The sequence below is a fragment of the Anguilla anguilla genome, chromosome 17 (assembly GCF_013347855.1).
Source record: "Anguilla anguilla isolate fAngAng1 chromosome 17, fAngAng1.pri, whole genome shotgun sequence".
Classification (NCBI taxonomy): Eukaryota; Metazoa; Chordata; class Actinopteri; order Anguilliformes; family Anguillidae; genus Anguilla; species Anguilla anguilla.
Window position 1 is genome coordinate 19,967,541 of NC_049217.1, and position 23,664 is coordinate 19,991,204.

General features: G+C 48.1%; 2 protein-coding genes across 9 annotated transcripts in view; one reads left to right on the forward strand and one right to left on the reverse strand.

Annotated features, from left to right (window-relative positions):
- Window positions 1-796: 796 nt before the first annotated feature.
- On the reverse strand, window positions 797-18,316 carry LOC118216835 (zinc finger CCCH domain-containing protein 7B-like). 5 transcript variants are annotated; one of them, XM_035398388.1, is made up of 23 exons: window positions 18,178-18,316; window positions 16,969-17,029; window positions 15,641-15,677; window positions 14,873-15,070; window positions 14,358-14,513; window positions 14,010-14,090; window positions 13,628-13,687; window positions 13,209-13,251; window positions 12,850-13,076; window positions 12,280-12,586; window positions 12,077-12,135; window positions 11,733-11,832; window positions 11,476-11,637; window positions 11,049-11,254; window positions 9,802-9,902; window positions 9,536-9,717; window positions 8,616-8,692; window positions 8,073-8,269; window positions 7,731-7,836; window positions 7,188-7,296; window positions 6,860-6,993; window positions 6,103-6,272; window positions 797-5,681 (listed from the first exon to the last, which is right to left on the reverse strand). In XM_035398388.1, the coding sequence occupies exons 2-23, from the start codon at window positions 17,025-17,027 to the stop codon at window positions 5,501-5,503; spliced, it is 2,952 nt and encodes a 983-aa protein (XP_035254279.1). In that variant the 5' UTR covers window positions 17,028-17,029; window positions 18,178-18,316; the 3' UTR covers window positions 797-5,500. The 5 variants fall into 5 exon arrangements, with proteins under 5 accessions (XP_035254279.1, XP_035254280.1, XP_035254281.1 ...); XM_035398389.1 differs by lacking the exon at window positions 18,178-18,316 and adding an exon at window positions 17,704-18,129; XM_035398390.1 differs by lacking the exon at window positions 18,178-18,316 and adding an exon at window positions 17,580-17,598.
- The window catches only part of rangap1a (RAN GTPase activating protein 1a), a 15,173-nt gene continuing 7,732 nt past the window's right edge, over window positions 16,224-23,664 (forward strand). The window contains exons 1-7 of one of the 4 annotated variants that reach the window (XM_035398394.1): window positions 18,233-18,365; window positions 19,136-19,223; window positions 20,949-21,068; window positions 21,491-21,618; window positions 21,909-21,968; window positions 22,342-22,521; window positions 23,119-23,253. In XM_035398394.1, the coding sequence (XP_035254285.1) occupies window positions 20,957-21,068; window positions 21,491-21,618; window positions 21,909-21,968; window positions 22,342-22,521; window positions 23,119-23,253 (615 nt within the window). In that variant the 5' untranslated portion in view covers window positions 18,233-18,365; window positions 19,136-19,223; window positions 20,949-20,956. Of the gene's footprint in view, window positions 16,372-18,232; window positions 18,366-19,118; window positions 19,224-20,948; window positions 21,069-21,490; window positions 21,619-21,908; window positions 21,969-22,341; window positions 22,522-23,118; window positions 23,254-23,664 lie in introns of those variants that run through there. The other 3 variants (XM_035398392.1, XM_035398395.1, XM_035398396.1) reach the window with 3 other exon arrangements.

The window sequence follows — 23,664 nt, forward strand, 5'->3', positions numbered from 1 at the left end:
TTTCAGAGAGAAATATACAATTAAGTTAAATAGCCACGCCCACTTTATGTTCTAACAAGGGTGAACTGACCAATTAAACGCCGTATATACGGTCATCTCATTAACACACAAGTAAATAATACTTCGTATTAGTTGAGACAGCTGCCATTTACAGTGCTAGCCAATTGGAATTTAGGCAAGGCGTGGTGAGAAATACCTGACTTACAAACTACAAAAAACCAAAGGAACTAGGCTTAGTTTCTTTGTGAAAACAAAGATTGAAGTGCACATCTTGAGAAAACTTGCCAAAAACACGTTGGAATTGTTAGAATGCCCATTAATAACCCCTGACTAGATCTATGAAGCAAACTAGAAAATTATGGAGCTTTATTTATGAATATGGCACACTATCTGATGACCCCAGATTTCAGGGCTTCCAACACTCAAAACCCATCTACCGCAGGGGACAGTGTTTTTGATTGCTGCAGTCCAACCTTTTCATGTAATCCAAGCACAATCCGTCATATTTAACTTTTGAAAGAATTTCCCCTTTCAGACTCTCCATCAAGTTTAAAAAAAAATCTTATTACCATTTGGAAACCATTTAAGTAAGGACCCCTCTCATTGATTGACTGATTCTGAGTGAACTACCTGCACCAACCTTCTGGATTCTAAACTGTGTCTCACACAGAGTTTGTTATCCATAGAATCACAAGTGAAATAAGAAAAAGAATCCCAAACATTCAGGACTGAAACTCATTCTGGTTTGTCATTTACTCAAGCAAGCAGAGAAGGAGTATGAACAAATAACATCACATTTTCTTTTTAAACAATCTGTTTATTGTTAAACTTTTTCCATATAAGATTTGGTCCATTGTTTTTCATCTTTCAATTCCAACCAGAAAGCAAAAAAGGAGAAGAAAAATACAAAAAAAAAAAAAACCAAAACAAACAAAACGAAAAACATTTTTCTTTTCATTTTTTAAATCTCTGGCCCATACCCACTATCCAAGTTATCATAAATCAATGATAACGCAAACATCTATACTCAGCATTATTCCACGTGTATGTCAGCTCACACCTATAGTTTTATAGGGAGAGTAGTACACCTGTATAACTAGGAATTATAAAGGCGACATTGAAGTGTGTTGGTTGAAAAACATCAACTCTGCTTCAGAAAAGCAGGCTTGACACTCTGGCTTAAGAATACGCTTGTTTGCAGATGTATGCGGCATACAGGCTGAATACTTAACACTGGGAGATGAAAGAAAGCACAGCCTCCAATGAGAACAGACACAGGTTCAGCACAGGCGCTGGAAAGCTGATTAAACACAAATACTTCACCCTGGGCTAGTGCCAGAGAGCAGAGAATGCAGAGTGAAGCCATTCGCCAGCGACAATCTGATACATCACTTGCAAAAAAAAAAATTAAGCAAAAAATTTGGGATGTTTAAGTGAGCCCATTTCTTTGGAATGCCTTGTTTTATTGTAAATATTTTTGCCATTCACAAATTGCAATTTTCTTTTCCACTGAACGAGTTTTCAGTAGACAGTCAACACCTGTGCCGCTGACACCAATCCATTACACTGATGTACCATCCAAAAATGACAGGATATTTAGCATAAGGCCTACATATGCATTATTTGGATAATACATCTTTTATGATCACATGATCAATCAATTCAGACAGCAACATCTGCAAACAATGTTAATTTAAAACCAACACATTATGTCACCTCGCCATCTATGTACCTATAAGTGTCTAAGTATATTTTTTTATTATATATTGAGAAAGGAGGACTGTTTATATATTTAATATATATTTATATAAATTTGTAAGGCGCTATGCAGCAGTTGTTCATAAATGTCCATGTATGCTTTGAGCTCTGTCACACAATAGCTGATTCAAGTCCAGTGTGCAATCAGTATAAAGTCCATGTTTCTGGAGGGTGGGAACGTTATCACTGTAACAGATGGACGGACTGACAGACAGACAGACAGACAGACACTGCAGACCCTGCTCCTCAGCACTCCTGTACTCATGCTTTCCGGCGTGGGATGAATTTAAACTGGAATGGACATTCAGTGCCGTCCAGGCCACTCTGATGCTGGTGAAATATTTTTTAAAAAGCAGAGAAGAGAGATGGCTCTTAGCGTTCCTTAAGATGTTTACGAAAGGATTCAACAGAATATCCCCACTGAAAGCGATGCGCAACGTGCGCCAGATTAAGAGGAGTGCAAAGCCAGAGCTGAAATCAACGAAAAGCTAAGAAGGAATCCAGAGGTAGAAGCACGTCAAGAACTCTTGTGGTCCCCAAATAAATCGCGCAAGGACAACCGCGAAGACGCTGAAGGGCCTGGAATGAGCGAATGGCCTGAACGACATCTGCGCAGCCAGGTGTTTTAGGGTGTCTGTCTGCCTGCCTGTGTGCGCACGTGTGCGCGTGTGCGCACGCTAGTGAAAAGGCCATTCTGATACATGTGCAGAGCTCCACACCGGATTGTTCCTCTCTGCTAGGACTTGTGCGCATACATAGACATCTATATACCATAGAATACGATCAATACATATTCATACTTGGATACACGTATAAAGAGAAAGTTATTAATGTATACATATCAATAGTATATAAGAAGAACCAAAAATGGTGGTAACTGAATCATCGTCATCATTGTAATAATAGTAATAATATCCCTCAACAATGCAAACAACTGGGTCATTCCAGGTTGGGTCCAGCTCTCTCTCAATCACAGTCCGACACAGTCATAACTAGGCTTTGTGACATCACTCAATGGGGAAACGGGACAGGTTTGAAATTACTTTCGCATCTCAGAGCAGCAGTGCAATAATCTGCTCCCAGGTCTTATAACAGAGTACAAAGCTCTCACACCCATACTGCTCCAATTACACCAGTTATGGCACCTCTACAACCAATTATACACTCTGATTATTGAAGGAAAAATAAACACTGTAAATAACCTGACACTGATACGAGTATATGACGCTGTAGTTTTGACCGGGCTGATATACCATGGGCAGAATGTGCATACTTTTCAATGGACACCATAGGTAGTTAATTGAAAAACTTGTTTTACTGTGCTGTCATTATTTTACTCTGCTTAATTTCACACTGCGGTCTAGAAGTCACTGCACCAGTATGCAATGAAACATCTTCAATCGGGCAGGCCGAAACGTTTATGCATTGCCCTGTGGGGCTTCCATCCACAGTCGGCACTGGCATTGTCTGGATTTGATAGTAAAATGGAGGGCCCATCCATGCACTGGAACGGAGCTTTAAAAGGAGTTTCATTTTTTGGATCACCCCCCCCCCCCCCAATGTTTCATGACAAACAGAGCACAAACAAGGGAGTTCACTGTGCAAAATCAGACTGGCAAATCCAACCAAATACAGTCTGTGCATTTAAGTATCCCCCCACCACCCCCCCGCACCACAAGAGAACCCTTGGTGCCATTTAAAAAGTTTTATGCTATGCTAAGTTTTTGCTATGTATCACCCAATAGCAGAGTAAAAGCCGAAAGCCCAACAGACTGCAAGTGTGTCCGTGAAGCACCGCCTCTGCTCCTGTTCAAACGCACGTCTTCTCTGAATTACAAGATAACAGCACATCCTGCCAATGGCACGGATCATGAGTATTCGTACTGCGAAAAACAAGTGTGATGCGTTCTCTGGGACTACATTACCCTTCAGCCACTGTTTCTACAACCCAACCAAGGAGCGCCTTCACAAACTGCGCTCAGGAAACGTTCCACACCCAACACTTCTGGAATGACCCTCACAAAAGCAAGAATCTCTAATCATCTAGCGATAGTTAATATAGCATAGAGTATGTCTCAATAACAAGGGGTACTATGTAATCAATACAAGATTAGGTTATGTTTTAATTAAGCTTAACGGCTAAGTTATTATTAGTATATCGATTCTCTTTAATATTTATATATGTGTGTATGTATACGAGTATATAATGACATACATTTATAGATAGTGTCCACTGTGGCTTTTCAGTAAGACTTGCTAAGCAGGGTATTGAAAATCATTATTTTATAAATGTGCACACATAGGCACCACCACGTCTTCTGCCAGGTTCAACCTCCCCTGCGTTTGGTTTTCCCTTTAGTAATGCCACAAGAGACAACGTTCACAGGCTCAGCTGTAAACCTCTCTCCATCACTCCTGTGAACTGACTGGCCTATGCCAAAACTGGCAACCACCTGAATGTGACCCCTCCCACTTTCCAGTGAGGTGGAGCCCCTTTAATTTTTAATGAAATGGAGATTTCCAGCTCTACCACTAAGTGTGTATTTTTTTTTTTTTTAAAAGCAACCTTCATAATTACAAAGTAATAACCACTTTGTCTCCACCCTCCCTGCTCATTCAACCCCTCTTCCAGACTACTTTTGAAAATGAACATCCATCATACCACAGGACATTCAGTGCTGTGTTTACACTTTTCAGACCTCCTGCAATGCACTACATTACCCATAAGCAATTACACCATTGCCATTTTAACCAGGGCCAGCTTTCTTATCTGTATAGGGTGAGCACAATACAGCTCTCTCTCCATCTCCATCTCACTCACACTCTCAAATATACATTCCCTCTCTATCACGCACACACACAATCTCACACACAACACGCGCACACACGCAGATACATACCGCACCGATTAAGACTATTTTGTAACAACCCCAGGCGGGCCACACAACCCCCCCCCCCCCCTTAAAGATTATGGAAATCAGGCACGTGTGCGGTATACTGCCGGTGTGCGTTTGTGCACGTGTGCATGTACAGTGTATGAGCCAGAAGTCATGCCATCACTCAACAGTCATGATCTATGTCAACACTCGGGGGGCAAGGGGGGGGGGGTCTGTCGGTCAGTTCTAAATGTTCTTTTTCTCCAGTGCACATATCAATGCCCGTTACTCTCCCTCTATCGGAATGGCAGAGTCCCTAGGGGAGGGAGCATACAGGCTGAAATCAGAAAGGGGCGTGGTCGTGTGGAGGTCAGCAGTCTTCATTCTTTCCTGAGTCTCAGCGTTCAGCCCCCTCCCCCCCCCCCACACCCCAGTGGAAGTGCTGGGACAGGACTCCGTAAGACCAAAATACACTGGGGGGGCGAGGGGGTGTGGGGGAGATTTTGGGGCACACATATGGAAGGAATGCCATGTGCCCCGATGTGTGAGATTCCCTGCGTGTGAACCACTGTGGCCTTGAGAATTCAGTCTGTCTTTGAGTTGTGTGGATCTAAACCATGTTGCGTACAGACGAAGGCTGGGAGCCAAAGTCTGAACCGGAGCTGAAAGTACAAACTTCAGCGTATGCACTAGTGTACAAAGGGCTTCTCAACTACAGGGTCAGCCATTTATTGTTGTGAATATTGTAGCTTTATCTCAAAGGATATTTTGTAGCTGTTCTGTGTCAAAGTGGACATCAGTGTATGTGTGGATGTGTGCGTGCATGGATTTCTGTCTGTGTGTCCCTCTGTCTGTCTGGACGTGGCTCAGTCCTGCAGGAGGAAGTTGTACTTCCCGAAGTCAAAGTCATTGGGGGCGATCAGCATGTCGTCGCGGGCCTTGGCCAGCTTCCGCCGCAGGAAGTCCCGCCTCTCCTGCCACTCCACAAGCTCCTCCTCACTGTGGGCGTAATCACAGCTCACGCCCTCCGGACAGCCGCTCTCCAGTCTGCCAATCACACACACTCACCAATCACCAGAGTGCCCCGAATGAGGAGAGGCAGGGTTTGGTTGAGATGAAGGGTTTGGTACGACACGGACCGCTGAACAGACCATTAGGTTAAAGCATCACAAAGTGCTTTAGCGCGTGTGTGCATGTATGCGGTTCTGTGTGTGCGCGCATGCATGCGGTTCTGTGTGTGCGCGCGTGCATGCGGTTCTGTGTACTTGTGCATGCATGAAGTTCCGTCTATGTGTGCATGCATGAAGTTCTGTGTATGTGTGCATGCATGAAGTTCCGTGTATGTGCTTATGCATGCGGTCCTGTGTATGCGTGCATGCATGTGGTTCTGTGTATGCGTGCATGCATGTGGTTCTGTGTATGCGTGCATGCATGTGGTTCTGTGTATGCGTGCATGGGCGCATGTTACCTTGGGCAGAGCGTGAAGCGGTGTCCAGGAAAGCGGTACCTCCAGGCCAGCCCTTCCTCCTCCCCCTCGCAGCTGAACACCCTGTCCTTGTGCTTCTCTGAGGAGATGTGCTGCTGCCACTGCCGCTCGCTGTTACTGTGCTTCCCACACAGCCGGCAGTGGAACCCGCTCTGCAACGCAACGGAAATGACAAACACGGCGTAACGGGGCTGACACGTGGTGTAACGGATCTGACAAATGTGCTGTAACAGAACTGACACACTGACACACAAAGCTTAACAGCACTGCCACAACACAGCGTAGCGGAGCTCACACACACACACACACACAAAGCTTAACAGCACTGCCACAACACAGCATAGCAGAGCTCACACACACACAGACACACACACACACACACACAAAGCTTAACAGCACTGCCACAACACAGCGTAGCGGAGCTCACACACACACACACACACATACACACACAAAGCTTAACAGTACTGCCCTAACACAGCATAGCAGAGCTCACACACACACACACGCACACACAAAGCTTAACAGCACTGCCATAACACAGCGTAGCGGAGCTCACACACACACACAATGGTGCTGACACATGCATGCATGCATGCATGCATGTTGGAGGTGCTTGTTCAGTGGACATGCAGGACCATGTCATGTTCATAAATGATGCTAAAGGTCAATGCCACAGGGAAGCTGTGACCCCCATGGGATCAGAACAGAGTGTAACCATGGCAGTTAGGCTGCTTACCATAGGCTCTGCATAGTCGGTCGGCATGGCGATTTGTTTCTCCTCAGGGGGCGGGCTAAGAAGGGTGCCATCTGGTCTGCGATTCTGATTGGTCAGTGTCAGCCACATGTCATACATTTGCTGCATGTCTCGCACTGGAGGGACAGGAAAAAGTAAGAGGAGATTGGTTAGGCCTAACAGTGATGCTAAAAGGGAATGAGTGCGTGTAAGCGAGTAAATGTTTGAGTGTGTGTGTGTGTGTGTGCATGTGTGCGTGGGGGGGGGGGGGGGGGGTAGGGAGTTGGTGAGGAAGTGGGCGGAGATATAGCTTTGGGTGACAGAGACTCACGGTTGTTATTCTTCATGTAGGTCCACACGTCTCTCTCCTCCAGGCTGTGGGCGAAGGAACAGTTCCCAATATAGTGGCACTTCTTCTGTTTCATCACGTGGACGCACATCTGACACAGAGACACAGTTACTCCCTCCCTCTCTGCTGGAAACCAGCGTGGTGAGCCAGGCTCAATGTGCACCGTGCAGCTCTGTGTGTGCTGCTGTATCTGTACCGCTCTATCTGTACAGCTCTATCTGTGCTGCTCTACCTGTATTGCTCCATCTTGACCGCTCTTCCTGTGGTGCTCTATCTGTGCTGCTCTACCTGTACCACTTTATCTGTATAGCTAGGGCTGTGCTGCTGTCCAATAAATAAAACAATTACTGCATGGAGTCCAATGAACTACACTAAAAACTAACGTAGTGTGTGAGAACAGTCTTGTTCCTTGTGTAAAGTACGTGGATAAAAACTACTGTTATCTGGGCCCATTATATATGTTGTTCAGAAATGATTGTGTGTTACAGCATGTGTGTGTGCGTGTGTGTATGAATGAGTCCTTACGTCGTACTGCTGGGGGTAGCTCCTGGAGAAGGGCAGCGGACGAACCACCACCCACTTCTTCTTCTCAAACGACTTCACCAGCAGCACCCGCCTCTCCTTCGTCCAGCTGGGGGCGGGGGGGGGGGAGGTGAGGAGGGAACAGAAGAAAGGAGGAGCATTCAAGGAGCAGCATGGTGTCTGATTTGGTTTACTGTGGCGTAAGACTGAGTGGTGAACCTCGTCTTGCAGTCTACGGACAGTCTGTAAAGCAGAGCGGCTCTGCGCTCTGTTAACATGGTTCAGGCACGTCCCGGCTGTGATTGGGCGGGTGCAGGGGAGAGTGGGGCAGGGGTGTGGTCTCACCTGTGCCGGGCCTTGGCGGTGCAGTACTTGAGGGCTTTGTCCGGCTCGCTCACCAACCCGTCCCGCCAGCACTGCCCACACACAAACTTCATCTTCAGGTTCAGGCCCCGCGCTCTTCCTCCTCCTCCTCCTCCTCCGCCGCCGCTGCCCCCGTCACCCCCACCTCCCATGTTATTCAGGGGCGGCACATGCATAGGCTTACCGCCATAAATCAGAGGAAACAGAGAAACAAACGACAGGACAGCTGAGACTGGCTGTACAATCCTTCCCCCCCATTGGGGGGAGGAAAGAAAAAAAGAAAAATGCACCAGAAGGTCAGCAATCCCATAATGCATTTTTACACTGCTTCTAAGGCCTCAGTTGAAACAGGAACCAAATGAGATTCTTAATTCCATGCCATTCTCTGCATTTTGACTTCATAAACCCCCCCCCCCCCCCCCCCCCCCAATCGAACGTTAAGAGCATTAAATCAGAAATGAAAGTTTCCGCAAACGCAGCGCCTCTCTCCTGCTGTGAGTCTGCTCGCCGCAGGGCTCTGCTTACCTTCGGCCGCTGGACGTTCTGTTCCAGCCGGTGCCAGTGGCGCTTGGACTCCTGCACGATCTCCTCGTGGGTGATGCCTGCAGACACAGCACGCCCACAGACTCAGCTCTGCAGCCCCACAGACTCAGCTCTGCAGCCCCACAGACTCAGCTCTGCTGCCCCACAGACTCAGCTCTGCAGCCCCACACTCAGCTCTGCAGACTCAGCTCTGCAGCCCCACAGACTCAGCTCTGCAGCCCCACACTCAGCTCTGCAGCCCCACAGACTCAGCTCTGCAGACTCAGCTCTGCAGCCCCACAGACTCAGCTCTGCAGCCCCGCAGACTCAGCTCTGCAGCCCCGCAGACTCAGCCCTGCAGACTCAGCTCTGCAGCCCCGCAGACTCAGCTCTGCAGCCCCACAGACTCAGCTCTGCAGCCCCACAGACTCAGCTCTGCAGCCCCACACTCAGCTCTGCAGACTCAGCTCTGCAGCCCCGCAGACTCAGCTCCGCAGACTCAGCTCTGCAGCCCCGCAGACTCAGCTCTGCAGCCCCACAGACTCAGCTCTGCAGCCCCGCAGACTCAGCCCTGCAGACTCAGCTCTGCAGCCCCGCAGACTCAGCTCTGCAGCCCCGCAGACTCAGCTCTGCAGCCCCGCAGACTCAGCTCTGCAGCCCCGCAGACTCAGCTCTGCATCCCCGCAGACTCAGCTCTGCATCCCCGCAGACTCAGCTCTGCAGCCCCGCAGACTCAGCTCTGCAGCCCCGCAGACTCAGCTCTGCAGCCCCAGAGCACGGCTCTCACTCCAGACACAGCCTCTCAGAGGCCTTATCAGCTCCTGCGCTCCCTTTTAATCCAGCAGATTGACCAGGCACTTTAATACGCGTGTGCAAAGGGTGCGCATGTGTGTGCATGTGTGCGTACGCATGTTTCCTGTTACCAGTGTCCTGCTGCAGCACCCAGCACTTGAGCTCGATGACGGAGTGGGCGAAGGAGCAGCTGTCCTCCCGCTGGCAGCCGTAGCGCACCTCGTGCCGGCACACGTCAAACTGGCACAGCGGGTGCAGCGGCCGCACCTTGCTGTAGCGCACGTTGGCCGAACGCACAACGTGCACCAGGCACCTGCGGGTGGGGGGAGGGGGGGGGGGTTATTTACGGGAGTGAGGAAACGCTCTGGGACGGGACGGGGAGTGTGGGGGGGCTCACTTATTGTCGTCGAAGGGATGGCGGGCGGTGAGGTTGGAGCAGACAGCCAGGTTCTCCTTACTGCGCTTACTGATGATGCGGGGCTTACTGTCATAACACTCCTGCAGAGAGAGAGAGAGAGAGAGAGAGATAGAGACGAGGGGAGACGGGGGGGAGAGGGGGAGAGAGAGAGGGGATGGATGAAAGAGAGGTACAGGAGAGAATGAGTGTGTTACAATAACAGCTGTACTGTACCGAGGTGTGTGCATGCATCCACGTGTGTACAGTATGTATGCGTGCGTTGCAGTAACACATCTGTACCTTACAGAGGAGTGTGTGTGCGTGCATGCGTTTGTGTCCGTGTGTGTGTGCGCTCATACGTGCGTGTTCCAGCAGCGCAGCCCTACCTCACAGAGGAACATGAACATGCCCATGTGCAGCTGCAGCAGGCGGGGGTGTGTGTGTGTGTGTGTGTGTGTGTTACAGTACCCCAGCCCTACCTCACAGAGGAACATGAACATGCCCATGTGCAGCTGCAGCAGGCGGGGGTGTGTGTGTGTGTGAGAGAGAGCGTGTGTGTGTGTGTGCGTGTGTGAGAGAGAGCGTGTGTGTGTGTGTGTGTGTGTTACAGTACCCCAGCCCTACCTCACAGAGGAACATGAACATGCCCATGTGCAGCTGCAGCAGACGGGGGTGTGTGTGTGTGTGAGAGAGAGCGTGTGTGTGTGTGTGCGTGTGTGAGAGAGAGCGTGTGTGTGTGTGTGTTACAGTACCCCAGCCCTACCTCACAGAGGAACATGAACATGCCCATGTGCAGCTGCAGCAGACGGGGGTGTGTGTGTGTGTGTGTGTGTGTGTGTGCGTATAGGTGTGTGTGTGTGTGTGTGTGTGTGAGCGTGTGTGCGTGTGTTACAGTACCCCAGCCCTACCTCACAGAGGAACATGAACATGCCCATGTGCAGCTGCAGCAGGCGGGTGTGTGTGTGTGTGTGTGTGTGTGTGTGTGTGTGTGTTACAGTACCCCAGCCCTACCTCACAGAGGAACATGAACATGCCCATGTGCAGCTGCAGCAGAGGTGTGTGTGTGTGTGAGAGAGCGTGTGTGTGTGTGTGTGTGTGTGTGTGTGTGTGTGTGAGAGAGCATGTGTGTGTGTGTGTTTGTGTGTACCCCAGCCCTACCTCACAGAGGAACATGAACATGCCCATGTGCAGCTGCAGCAGACGGGGGTGTGTGTGTGTGTGTGTGTGTTACAGTACCCCAGCCCTACCTCACAGAGGAACATGAACATGCCCATGTGCAGCTGCAGCAGGCGGGTGACGCTGAGCGCCCGTCTCTCGGTGCTGCCCAGCGGGTCGAACAGCAGCTCGCGGCTCAGCGCGCCCTTGCGCTCCTGCGTCCACACGTCGATCTCCTCCTGGCAGTACGCGAAGGTGCAGTTCTCCCCGTACTTACACTCCTGCCGCTCCTGCACCTCTGTATGGGGCAGAGCGGGGGGCGTCACCCTGGGAGAGGGCCCAAAAGAGACAGGGGGGGCCGGCCTGTCCATACGCTGTCTTTATGGAACCAGCCCGCCAATGAACACACTCAAACTAAAAGAACGCGCGCGCATGCATGCATGCCTACACACAAAACACACCCACACGCACAAACCCACACACACATGCACAAAAAGGTCTGTCCAGCTTTTTTCGTACCCTTGCAGAGCACGAAAGCTCCCAGGAAGTTGTTCCGGGCGGGGCGGGGCCGCACCCTCTTCCAGGTGGGGTCGTCCCCGTCCTTGAGCCGGCACAGCAGGATGTCCCGTTTGCAGCGATGCGCTGCCTCGGGCTGGTACTGGTAGTCCATGACCCGCGGGCCTGCCAGGAGAGGGGGAGGAGCCGTGTCAGGGACCGTCTCAAAATTATGAAGCGGAAACCAAAGCGTTTGAAATGCAGAAGGGTCGCAGGCGTACCTATGCGACTGTAGCAGGCAGGGCAGGCCTGCCTGAACTCGTGGGTGGCAGCCAGGGGGTTCCGAGAGAGCAGGGAGAGGTGGGAGCTGACAGGGCCATTCTGTGCGCGGACACACACACACACACGCACACGCACACGCACACACACACACACGCACACACACACACACACACACGGAAATACTCATACGTCACGACAAATCTATGACAGAATAATGCCATCATAAAACAGACAAGATAAAAAGATCACTGCCAGAAAGACAAAACATTGATGTTTGAAAAACAGAAACACACGTGCAGGAAACCAAGGACGTTCTGGTTTAGACAGGAACAGCTGCACTTACAGAGTGAGAGGATCCAGCACTGCGCAGGCCAGGAATGAAACTATGAGAAATTCTTCCACCTAAAGGAAGACACAGGGCGAAAAGAAGACTACGGCTTAGCATTTAAAAACACGGTCACTTTACGATAACCAATAAGAAAAACCGTTACTGCTCTTAAGGTATTTGCACACTGATAACCAATAAGAAAAGCCGTTACTGCTCACCGGGCAAGGTGAATTCTGACAGGGAGTCCAGCCCCCCTCCCCCGGCCACTGCACTGCCCACTGCAGCCGCTCCGGGGGAGAACGAGTCCAGGGCGTCCAGGGCGTCCAGGGCGTCCAGCGCCTGTGTGGGGGTGTCGCCCGAGCCCAGGCCCTGGAAGGTGTCCAGGGAGTTGAGCTGGCTGACGGCAGAGCTGAAGAAGGCCGGGGGTAACTGTGGCGACGGGGCAGGCAGGCTGGAGGGGTACGGGGGGCGGAGACCCACACCTTGGTTCGGGAGGTTGGTGGGGATGGCGCCTTGAACTGGGTTCTGATGGTGGGAGAGACGAAGTGTGAGATTTAAAGAGGGAGGAGTCAGTGCAGAGTGGATGGAAACTAGTGATGGGTGTCCAGCGTATCATGACGCGGAAATAGACGAGTTACTGTATATGCTACAGTACCAGTTATGAACTGATTTCAACCAATCACTGCACTGGATATGAGTATCTGCCCAATGGCAGTAATGCAATGCAACTGTGTTTGCCACAGAGCTCAGGGTGATCCACAGGGGGGCGCCTCCTGGTGGCCACTCACCACGCTGCTCTCGGACCCCTTGGGGATGCAGTCCAGCAGGCTGTCCAGCTCGGCGTCGATCACCTCGCACTCGCCCATGTGCTCCGACACGGGCACGGAGAAGGGCACGCGCGGGGGCCCGTGGGCGGGGCTCTCGGGGAGGCCCTTGGAGGGGGACGAGGGGTCATCGCTGACGGGGATGGGAGTGGCCAGGGGTGCTGGGATACACTGCGCGGTGGATAACCCGGCTGACGCACACAGAGGTGACACATTAACACAGAGGTGCAGGAATGGGGGGGAAGAAACGCCTTCAACATTTAACACTAACAGCCAATATCACAAAAATTACTATACACAATTACTAAGAGTAATAACAATACCTGATGTAATGTCACTCAAAGATTCCAGACCATTGGCAGACATCTTTAAAAAGACAAAGCAAAGAAACCCTCATTAAGGCACAGTGTAGAAGGACAAGCATGCCATGGATCACGTAAGGCAGATCCAGCATTAAACTAATCACCAAACACCAAGCCATCACTCACTGGTCAAGAATGGGGACACACAGCATTTCCTAAAGGTTTAAATCTCCACAAACATTTTAAAACAAAAATACTTTACACGTGTGTTTCCAACTCTTTGTCTGCAGTTTCCTCCAAATATCTTGAGGCTGAAAAAGGTTTCCATACAGAGCAGCTAACTTTTGATCACCCCTCACTCTTGCTCAACAAGAACAGAATTTTCACAAACATATGCAGGTGACACGTGAATGGAATTCAGCACCAATTTCAATACTTGCCTCTCCTGTAGGGGGAGCCGTGTCTTCATTACTTTCTCCCCCTGCTGTTCCAGATTCCAACTGCAAAAAAGAACACATATTTCCATAAAAGTGCATAAAACTTTTTCTATGTCTGACATAATACTAAAACATCATTCCTGATGGTAAGATGACGGGAGAGAGAAGGAATGTGGAAGGTCAGGGCTCTAAAATAAAATTTTCCAAGGAGCACATGTGGTCCTAAGTTGAAAACTTTTTGAGCATGCCAATTTATCCCAATTAGTAGATGTGCTCGTTAATTATTTTTCCACTTAGCACGCATCAAATTTCAGGAGCAGATGCTCCTAAAATGGGAGCATGGAAGAGCCCGGACCATTAGCAGGTTTGTGTGAGAACTCCATACCTGGGGACTGATGTAGGCTTTCCGGATCTTTAGGCCCAGTTTACTGGCCAGCTCCTGCGCCAGCTCACTCACCTGGTCGTCCTACAGATGACAGAACAAGAGAACGTGGGAGGATGTGGACGCTCATGCACTGTGTACACACAAACGCCACTGACTAACTAGGTGAACCCTGTCAAATATTTATAAATTAGTAGACATGTGTATTTTTCAGGATTTCAACGCAGTGCAGACAGACAAGTTTTGTCAAAAACTATTTTAGCTACTGTCTCAAAAGCACATTTTCTGAAGTACAACAATTATTGTACATTTTCACGACTCGTATCCGAGCAGGAAGGCGGCGGCACTGACCGGCGCGGTGAGCAGGCAGCTGGTGCTGCATTCGTACGCCTCCCTCAGGCGGCCCAGCTCCCGCAGGCACACCGCCTTCCTGTACAGGGCCCTGCGGCTGCCCTCACGCACGGCCAGCGCGCTGTCGCAGTCCCGCACGCCCCGCTCGTACTCCCTCTGAGGAAGGCACACACATGTGCACGCACACAGCCATGCGCACGCACGCGCACACACGCACAATCGTGAACGCATGCACACACACACACACACCCACACGCGCACGCACGCACGCACACCCACGCGCACACGTACGCACACACACATACGCACACGTGCGCACACACGCATGCACGCACAAACGCTCCATGAGAACGGGGGGTGGAACATCGTCGCCAAGAACAGGACCTCGATGCGAGGGGAGGGCAAAAAACACGATGGCGGATTAGGATGCAACAGAGCGGTGGCTAACGTAGCATAGCCGAAAGCCAGCGGAACGGAGGCTTCGAGAGAGATCACAGCACATTCGGGGAACTCACGAGGCTGTGGTGTGCGGCTGCCCGGTTCACATACAGGCTCTCCAGCAGCTCCGCGGGGACGACCAGCGCCTCACTCTGGGCGTAGAGTGCCACGCTCACCCCCTCGCTGTAATGCGTGGCCGCCTGCCTCCAGTCCCCCTCCCGAAAGACCGTGTTCCCCTCGTCCAGCAGGTTACAAACCAGCTGCGTCAGAAAGGCCTGTGGGAGCAGAACCAGGGAACAGAAATGAGAGACGAGGATGGAGGCAAACGAAGGGGCACAGACAGGGGAGGAGCAGGGATGATGGGGCAAGTGAGCGGGAACAAATAATTATCCAGCCATGATGCAGCCTCGATGATTAATTATTAACGTATATACAAAGACATTTACAATACGCAGATTAAAGGAATCCTTAATGGAAAATAAGCAGAGAAGCCAGAATGGAAAAGCATTGAATAAAAACATACGGATACAACAAAGACCCCCCCCCCCCCCCCCCCGAAAAAGAATAAATGAGCCAGAATGAACCAGAAGGTGGATGGTAAAGACAGAAAAAGGAAATCCAAACCTGATACAGGAGACTCAAAGCCCAGCAGAGAGATGTTTGCTATGGACAACCATATCATTCTGAAAGCTGCCTCAACTCACCTGTGATTTTACCTTCGAACTAAAAAATGAGTTGGGACAGAGCCTTTATATGTCAACGCTCATTCTGCTGAGAACCAGACTCAAGGACAAACAGAAAACAGGGAGGAGAATGCACAATAGGCGGCATTTATAAAATAATACCTCGTAGCCTTCAGGCTCTGGATAAGGCAAGGACGACCTAAACACAGAGACAGGAAACCGTAAACTTTCCAAGGCAATGCATTTGCCCTCTCCCACACACCACAAACATTTTAATTATTTATTTAGGTCCACATTTATAAAATACATCATAAGGGCCCAAATATATTTCAGTTGCTGTCTGATGTCCTTCACTTGAGTAGCAGAAAGCATACCAGTAGGGATAAAGCAAACAAAATGCAGGTTAGACATTTGCATATCAATTGCACCGACCGGAAACATTATGGGTACAAGAAACATCTTCTCCTTCATATACCGCGACTGCCTATAATGGAGGAAACTGAGCAATATTTTGCTAGTCGCTTTGCTCTCCATTTTGCCAGCCCCATTATCCTAAGACAGTGGTCTCCAACCCTGGTCCTGGAGAGCTACAGGGTCTGCTGGTTTTTGTTTTCACCTTAAAATCAGCACCCAGTTGAGACCCAAGACCCCAGGTGAGTTGAGTTAACTGTGTAATCAACTGCTCTAATTGATTCATGAAGTACAGAGTCACTGTGAAAAACAGCAGACCCTGTAGCTCTCCAGGACCAGGGTTGGAGACCACTGTCCTAAGACCTCAAAACAAGTTTCCAGAACATCTTTTTGCAACTGACTACATTAACGACGGCAGTTACGACGGGTGTGCGAGATAGTGTGGAGTTAGATGTTTAGTTTGAGGCTCTGGAAAAGGCAAGGTAAGGACAACCTAAACACAGAGACAGGAAACTGTAAACTTTCCAAGGCAATGTATTTGCCCTCCCCCACACAACACACACACACGCACGCACACACACCAGGACTGCAGTCCTATACCACAGAACTGTGCCCTGCGCAGAGTTTAAACTTTGATGCAGTAAATAGTGAAAAAATTTGGAAGGGCAAGTCGACTAACAAAACAGGCTGGGATTGAGATGATACATGCTGTTGCTTGAGCGGACTTCAGAATCGACCACGGGTCAATTTGCAAGATGAATAAGGATTGCCAAACTTTGCCAAGTAAATAGTCAACTCAAACCATAAATAAGTAACAAACAACCATGAGTACCATTCTAGGATTAGTAAGGTACAGAGGCTATATTTTGACATGTTTATGAAATATTTGACTCAAGTTACAAGTAAATAAATACTGAAGAACTATATTTCAACCCTTGCAGTAGTAAGACCACAAACAGAATATTCTTAAATGAACATTCCAATGCTGATGTGACAATCACTACTGGTAACAGAGCAGTTCTAGAACACTGACAAAAACAATCCAAAAAAACCTACTCTTCAAAGGGTTAAAAACTCACTGTATGAAACCCATGGCTTTTTGAATCTCTTCCCTCCGCTTCTGTCGGTCCAAGTCCATTGCTGCACAAAACGACAGAATATGCAAGTTATTACCATTTTAAATGCAAGTTGAATTATTAAGCAACGAATACACGTGTATAACATTCGAAGTGAAAACAGTGGTGTCAGTTCCGTTTTGATTATCAACAAACGCAAACGTGCTTAACTGACCAGCGTTAACGGACCTAGCTAACGTATGCTAGCTGGCTCCGAGTAAAAGGCCCTATAGCCTTGCTAGTTCACTACAATGAAATGTTTTTTGCAAAAACTGAAGTTTTTCATTTACGGTCATCAATGTAATCAACGGCCGTATTCGTAGCACATATATTTTCTCTAAAATAATTAAAAGCCAGTTAAAACATCCAAAACAATTTACTTCCGCCCATTTCCCCGGCCTATGCTTGCTTTCTTCATCCTCGAACTCGCGTATAAAACGTTCGTGTACTCTTGATAAAGCCTGCAAGCTCTCAAATCTCCACTGGCACTGCACATTTGTCAGCCACAGATAAATCACATATCGTTTACATTATATCGTTCAAATTACTTTTTATCACATTAAGATGACACTTATGTTCAGTTTCAGTAAAAACGTTTATGGTGTCATGCCTTGTCTTGTTTACACACGCACACGATTGCTCCGACTTGGCTAACCAAGTTAGTCAAAAAATGTAACCGCTCGCATGCTGGCTACTTACTTTTACTGCAATGATATAATTTAGCTAGCTATTCAGCTACCCTACTATATAGTACAAACTAGTCAGCTATATCTTGCAATGAACAATTAACTGGTCAGCTACTAAATCATTGATTTCACGCAAATGGCTATACAGCCACTCACTTAGCTTACTGGCAAACTTCATCTAATGGGGAAACATCTGGCTACCTTTTGCTATTTTGCGAAGGCAATGGCTAATGTGAGCTAATTGGCTATGCTAACTAGTTAGCAATGCAGTCGTTCTCGTAGCTATGCTGTTATTAGCTTGCCAACTTGTCATCGTCATATCATGAACAGAACATACTTGATTGCTAGTATTTCAACAACGTATAACTTTGTGCATCATGGCTAACCGCACTGGGAAATACTAGAATCAGATGCAAGTTTTTTATTAGCAGTCCACAAAACCGATCGGCGTTATTATCTCTTGCTGGCTAGCTTGCAGGATACCTACCTCAAAATAAATTGTCGTGGTGTAGCCAATGACTCATAAAGCGGGAGAAAACTTAGTACATTACATTAGCTAGCTAGTTAACTAATTGTATAGTGTAGACTTTTTTGCGTGATGTCCACCAGGTTCATAGTTTTAGTTTAGCTTCGACATTGGCCCTGGCATCCTCCCACTATGGACGGACGAAACATGTGAGTTTACACTTTCCAGTCTTTCTGGTTGCACTCAAGTTCGCCTGATTCTGTCGACACAGGGTCCTACGAAGAGCCACATTTATGGATTTGCATCAGGTTGACTGGAAGAACTGTATGTATCTGAATACCTGCGTTATGCAGGATGAATTAGCTTTCATTAAATATCGTTGAATGCTCAAGAACATCGTTACATTTTTATTATTCAGTTATCTGGAAGTGTGAAACCATGCACTTGTTTAAAACAGTCTCTGGTTTAAAATAATTAACGTTGGCCAGGATCGCAATGTAGGATGAAAACGAAACTACCACTGGCTACTTTTGCATTTTTGGATTACTCTTGATTGAATTTGGTATGATTTTTTTATTTTTTTTTACTACATGGGGAAAATTCCCGGGAAGGCAATGCTTAATTTCTGTTTAATTTCTGCAGTATTGCAATATAGTACAATTGGAGGTGACTGAGGGGGAGCTTTGGTTGGAATGCAACCAATTTATTTTACCAGATCTGTGGGCTGTAATTATTATTGCTTATGAAGCATCTGAAGTTTTATTTCAGCCATGTGCAATTCGGGGTGACAATCGATGACAATCTCACGCATGCAATTCGTCATGTTACAATTTGATGTTTTAACTACCCTAGGGAAACACCACAGAGTTTACTCAAAATATCTTCGCGTCTCTGAAATTAATGTAGTGTAACTACAACACCCGTGAACCTCAGCTAAAGACCCCTTGAGGGAACTTCGAAATGTTTGACGTCATTACAGCGAGCGGGAGTCGGCGTGACCCATACTCTGAAAAAAAGCTTGTTCTAGAAACAGCAACGGGCCGCTACACCGGTCGTTACTGTATTCGGTAAGTACCTTCAGTCAGCTAACCATTTGGTGCCTATCAATTGTTTATTTTAGGTGATAGTTTGATTGCAATTGAAGCTGTACTGTGTGTGATTTGTCTTACTGGAAGTCATTTTAAAATAACACACGTTTCTACGTTGTCTGTGTCACTGTGTGTCTAGCTACCTGGAGACCAAAGCGGCGCGTGAGAATTAGCTAAGGCTAGCAAATATCATTTCGGTTGAGTAACATATAGCGAGATACAAATTTTATTGATTTTGTGTGTGAACATTAATCATGGTTATTATTATTAGTTGTCAGCTAGCAGACTGACTGCGTATTTGCTAGTTTTTGTTTATCGTTGAGTTATTGAACGCACAAGGTAGGGTTAGTTTAAATATGCAGTGGGCTAACTAGCTAGCTGTGTTCTAGTTATACAGATTAGCCAGTTAGCCAGTGTTGGACGAGATGAGCGTTTGAGTTTGTTACATGTGTCTGTATACTGTAGAAGCCTATTTTCTGCTGTCACCACATGTTTCCCAGAGTATGTTCATTTAGGTGATGTTAGATTTTAGTGTACCTTGTGCCTAACCCAAAAAGTAACCAGATAACTATTATGCAAACCAGTGACTTGCTGTTCAGAGTGATATAGCCAGTTGCCTATCACCGATGACGGTTTTCAACTTTGAAGGTATCGCTAAGAATGGGTAGCTAGGTGGTAACATTTCTGTGACAGTAACATAGACGTTATCCCAGACTGCTAACTTTAATTGAGCTATATTGTAATGTCGAACAGGGATCTTTTCTCACAGAGCTTCATAAGAACACCAAAGCTCGGAGCATGTATGTACAGTAGGCGCTGAATCATCAGGTGCCAGATGTGGAAAGCAGTTTTAGTGGCGTATAGCGGTGGCGTGGGCTATGGCAGGTACTGGGGGGCCCGTTGACGTAACTGCGCTGTGGTGTTCCTGGTAGTAACTTTTGCATTAATTGTTTTCGAGCATTTAATACACCCTCCAGGTATTTGTTTTTCTTTCTATGAAATTTTTTCTCCACCTAACCCCATATCAATATTGTCAAGAAAGACAATATAACAAGGGTGCACACTGCACAGCATCATAACCACTGTCATACCCCCTAAAACTGCCACATGTCCCCGTCACATGCAAGACATTTTATCTGAGATCTTAACTTTGTTACTACTTTGCTATATTGGGGTGAGTGCTAGAAACCTAATTTCTCATGAATGTAGGGGTACTTTTAGTGTGGTATTTCCTGTGTTGGATAAATATTAAATCTTCACACAGCTTTACTCAAATGAATCACTCCAGTGACACTTTGTGTTTAATGATTTAAGTTTAGATGGGAAAGCTTTGAGATTTTCTGTATTTGAAGTCTGTTCTGTGTCCTTTTGACCAGTGTTTCTCAGACCTGGTTCTGGGTGCCCAGAGTAGAAGCTTATTTGCTATGGTAACATGCTGTGGTGTTTGCATGCAACCTGTCATTTCCATAGCAGTCTCACTGTACTGCAATGCCTGTTAGTGCTTCGGGTACATTGGTGATTTTCATTTGTGCTTTGCGCCCTGTAATACACTGAGTGTGTTTGTCTAGTATGTTGCTCATCCAGTGACACAGTGATTGTATGCACGACATGTGTAGCGATGCAGAGAAAGTGTGTCTGTGCTTGCGCCTATGTGTGTATGTGTGTTACAGGAACAAATTACAATAATACCTTTGTGTGTTAAAGGTGGCTCGATGGCTTCAGAAGATGTTGCGCAGTTGGCCAATTCATTGGCTAAGACTCAGGTGGGGGAGGTAGAGCTGAGCTACAAGGGCAGGGGACTCAAGCTGGACAATGCACAGTCTGGTGAGCAGCGCGCACTGCAATGCTGTCATGTACACGGGTATGAGCGCTCTGTTAAGGGTCCGCTTTGCCACCTATTGAGAGCATTAAGCAGAGCCACACCCTAATTCAGCCTTACTGTATTTTACTGTCCACCGCTGTTTGAATTTGTAGACTTGTATATTTTATGTTGTGGTCACCTGGATCCCTTGCTTGTGACTTTCTGCATCCAAGACATGCCTCTAATGCTACATGCGCACAACAAAAAGGAGTTGGGGCCATTGCTATATAAAGCATTCAAACACACTTGCCCACAGCAGTCACAGCTCTCACCAATGCAAAGGCACAGTCACAGATTAGACTTTTAAAGAAGAAACCTGTCTACCATTAGCATGTTGAGTCATCAGTCGAAGCGCTGACACTGTCACCCTCGCCCCCTGCTGTAGTGGAGGAGCTGGTGCAGGAGATTGAGGCGTTCCAGGGGCTGCAGGCCCTGAGGCTGGAAGGGAACACTGTCGGGGTGGAGGCGGCAAAGGCCATCGCTAAAGCCCTGGAGAACAAGGGAGACTTTCAGGTACCAGTGCTGCTTTGCACAGCTCTAGTTACCCCTTTCATTCAGTAAGCCTTTGGACAGTCGTTAACGCGCATGTTTAAAAAGAACGGGTGTGTTTTATACCTGGATGTTTTGCTATGGATAGACTGTCATGCTGAATCTCTTTACAGAGATGGAGCTACCTTCTAATCCCTGATGGGAGTCTGGTGTTGTTCAAACATTCTCTCTCTCTCTCTCTCTCTCTCTCTCTCTCTCTCTCTCTCTCTCTCTCTCTCTCTCTCTCTCTCTCTCTCTCTCTCTCTCTCTCTCAGTGCTGCTACTGGAGTGACATGTTCACGGGCCGCCTGCGCTCCGAAATCCCTCCTTCTTTGGTGAGTCCCAGGTCGCTGGCCTCTGCATTGTGTCTGTCTGCTCACATCTGTCATATGGTGGTCAGGACCAGCAGCTGGATATTCATCCCAAAAAAAGCTGCCTAGTTCCAATTCCTTGCGGTATAGTTCTAGGTGTGTGCCGTGTATTTGGAAGTAGTGAGTTTGGTGTGTATGTGATGAGAGCAGTGTGTTGTATTTGTAAATGGCATTTGGAACGTAAGGTTCTTAGCACAAGTTGCAGCGGTTCTGTTTTTATGTGATGCACTTTGACTTGTGTAAAGCTGCGTGAAAATGCTGCATGTATAGCCATGTGCTTGTGTATGTTCTTTAATGGCCCTCGTGCTGTAAAATGGCGCTCTCTGCCGTTCTGCAGATCTCCCTGGGCAGTGCGCTGATCACAGCCGGAGCCCGACTCAGGGTGCTGGACCTGAGTGACAACGCCTTCGGGCCCGATGGGGTGAAGGGCATCGAGGCTCTTCTCAAGAGCACCACCTGCCACACACTGCAGGAGCTGCGCCTCAACAACTGCGGCATGGGCATTGGCGGGGGCAAGGTGGGCACGGCCTGCATGGTGTCGTCTGAGGCAACGCTAACGAGCTTGTGGGAGATGCTCCTGCATGTGCGCAGTCTCGCTCGAGCAGAATGCCACTCCGTCCTGCTTCCTGCACGGACTGGGTGACGGGTGTCTGTTATTTTAATTAAGTTAACTGTGTGTGCAGAAAAGCAGAAAAATGGCACGTGAAGCATAAAAGGCATCAGAATTGGTGCAGGGGTCGTCTAATTCTGATTCTGATTCTGATTCTGCGCACCACAGCTCAGAATCAAATCCTGACAGTGCCAGCGGTCCACTGGATATGGGACTCACTGCAAACCGCGTCATTAATCAAGTTTCCCTGATCACTTGCATATCTGAGTTGCATGTTGTTGTACCAGCTGAAATCTTAGCAGTAGACTCTTGTGTCTGTAAGTAAATGTTTTTTGTGTGTGTTTCTGTGTCGATTTGTCTGTGTGTGCATGTGTGCGCGTGTGTATGTGCGTGCATGTGAATGTGTGTGTGCGCATGTGTGTGTGTTCGTGTGCGTGTGTGTGTGTGTGTGTATGTGTGCATGCGTGTATATGTGTGTGTGTGTGTTTGTGTTTGTGTGGTCAGATCCTAGCTGCAGCCTTGACGGAGTGCCATAAGCAGTCGAGTGCACAGGGAGCCCCTCTCCAGCTGAAGGTCTTCATCGCCGGCAGGAACAGGCTGGAGAACGAGGGCGCTACAGCGCTCGCCCACGCCTTCCAGGTACTGAGACACGGACGCTGCCATGACAACAGTACTAACCCCTCATTTGGTCCTCCCTGATCTAATGCCATGGGACATTTGAGCTCACACTGCCGTTCTCCCTACTGTTGACTCCTGACAACATTCAGTTATAAAATGTGCAGTCAGGTGGACACACTTTACCAATGAATAAATATATATGTGCAGTATGTACGTCAGTTAAACCTTGTCCTGAGACACGTGCCCTGCCTGACCAGTGTCAGCTTGGTTCAGTCTCTCACACAGTTACATGAGCGCTTCAGCACTGGCTCTTCTCTGTAGCTGAACCCGCCACACAGACCAGCAGGGCTGAACGCCTCCTTCACTCACTGCCCTGCTTGAATGCTGACTGATGTCTGCTGTCTGAAGTGTGAAAATATCCCTCTTTCCCAT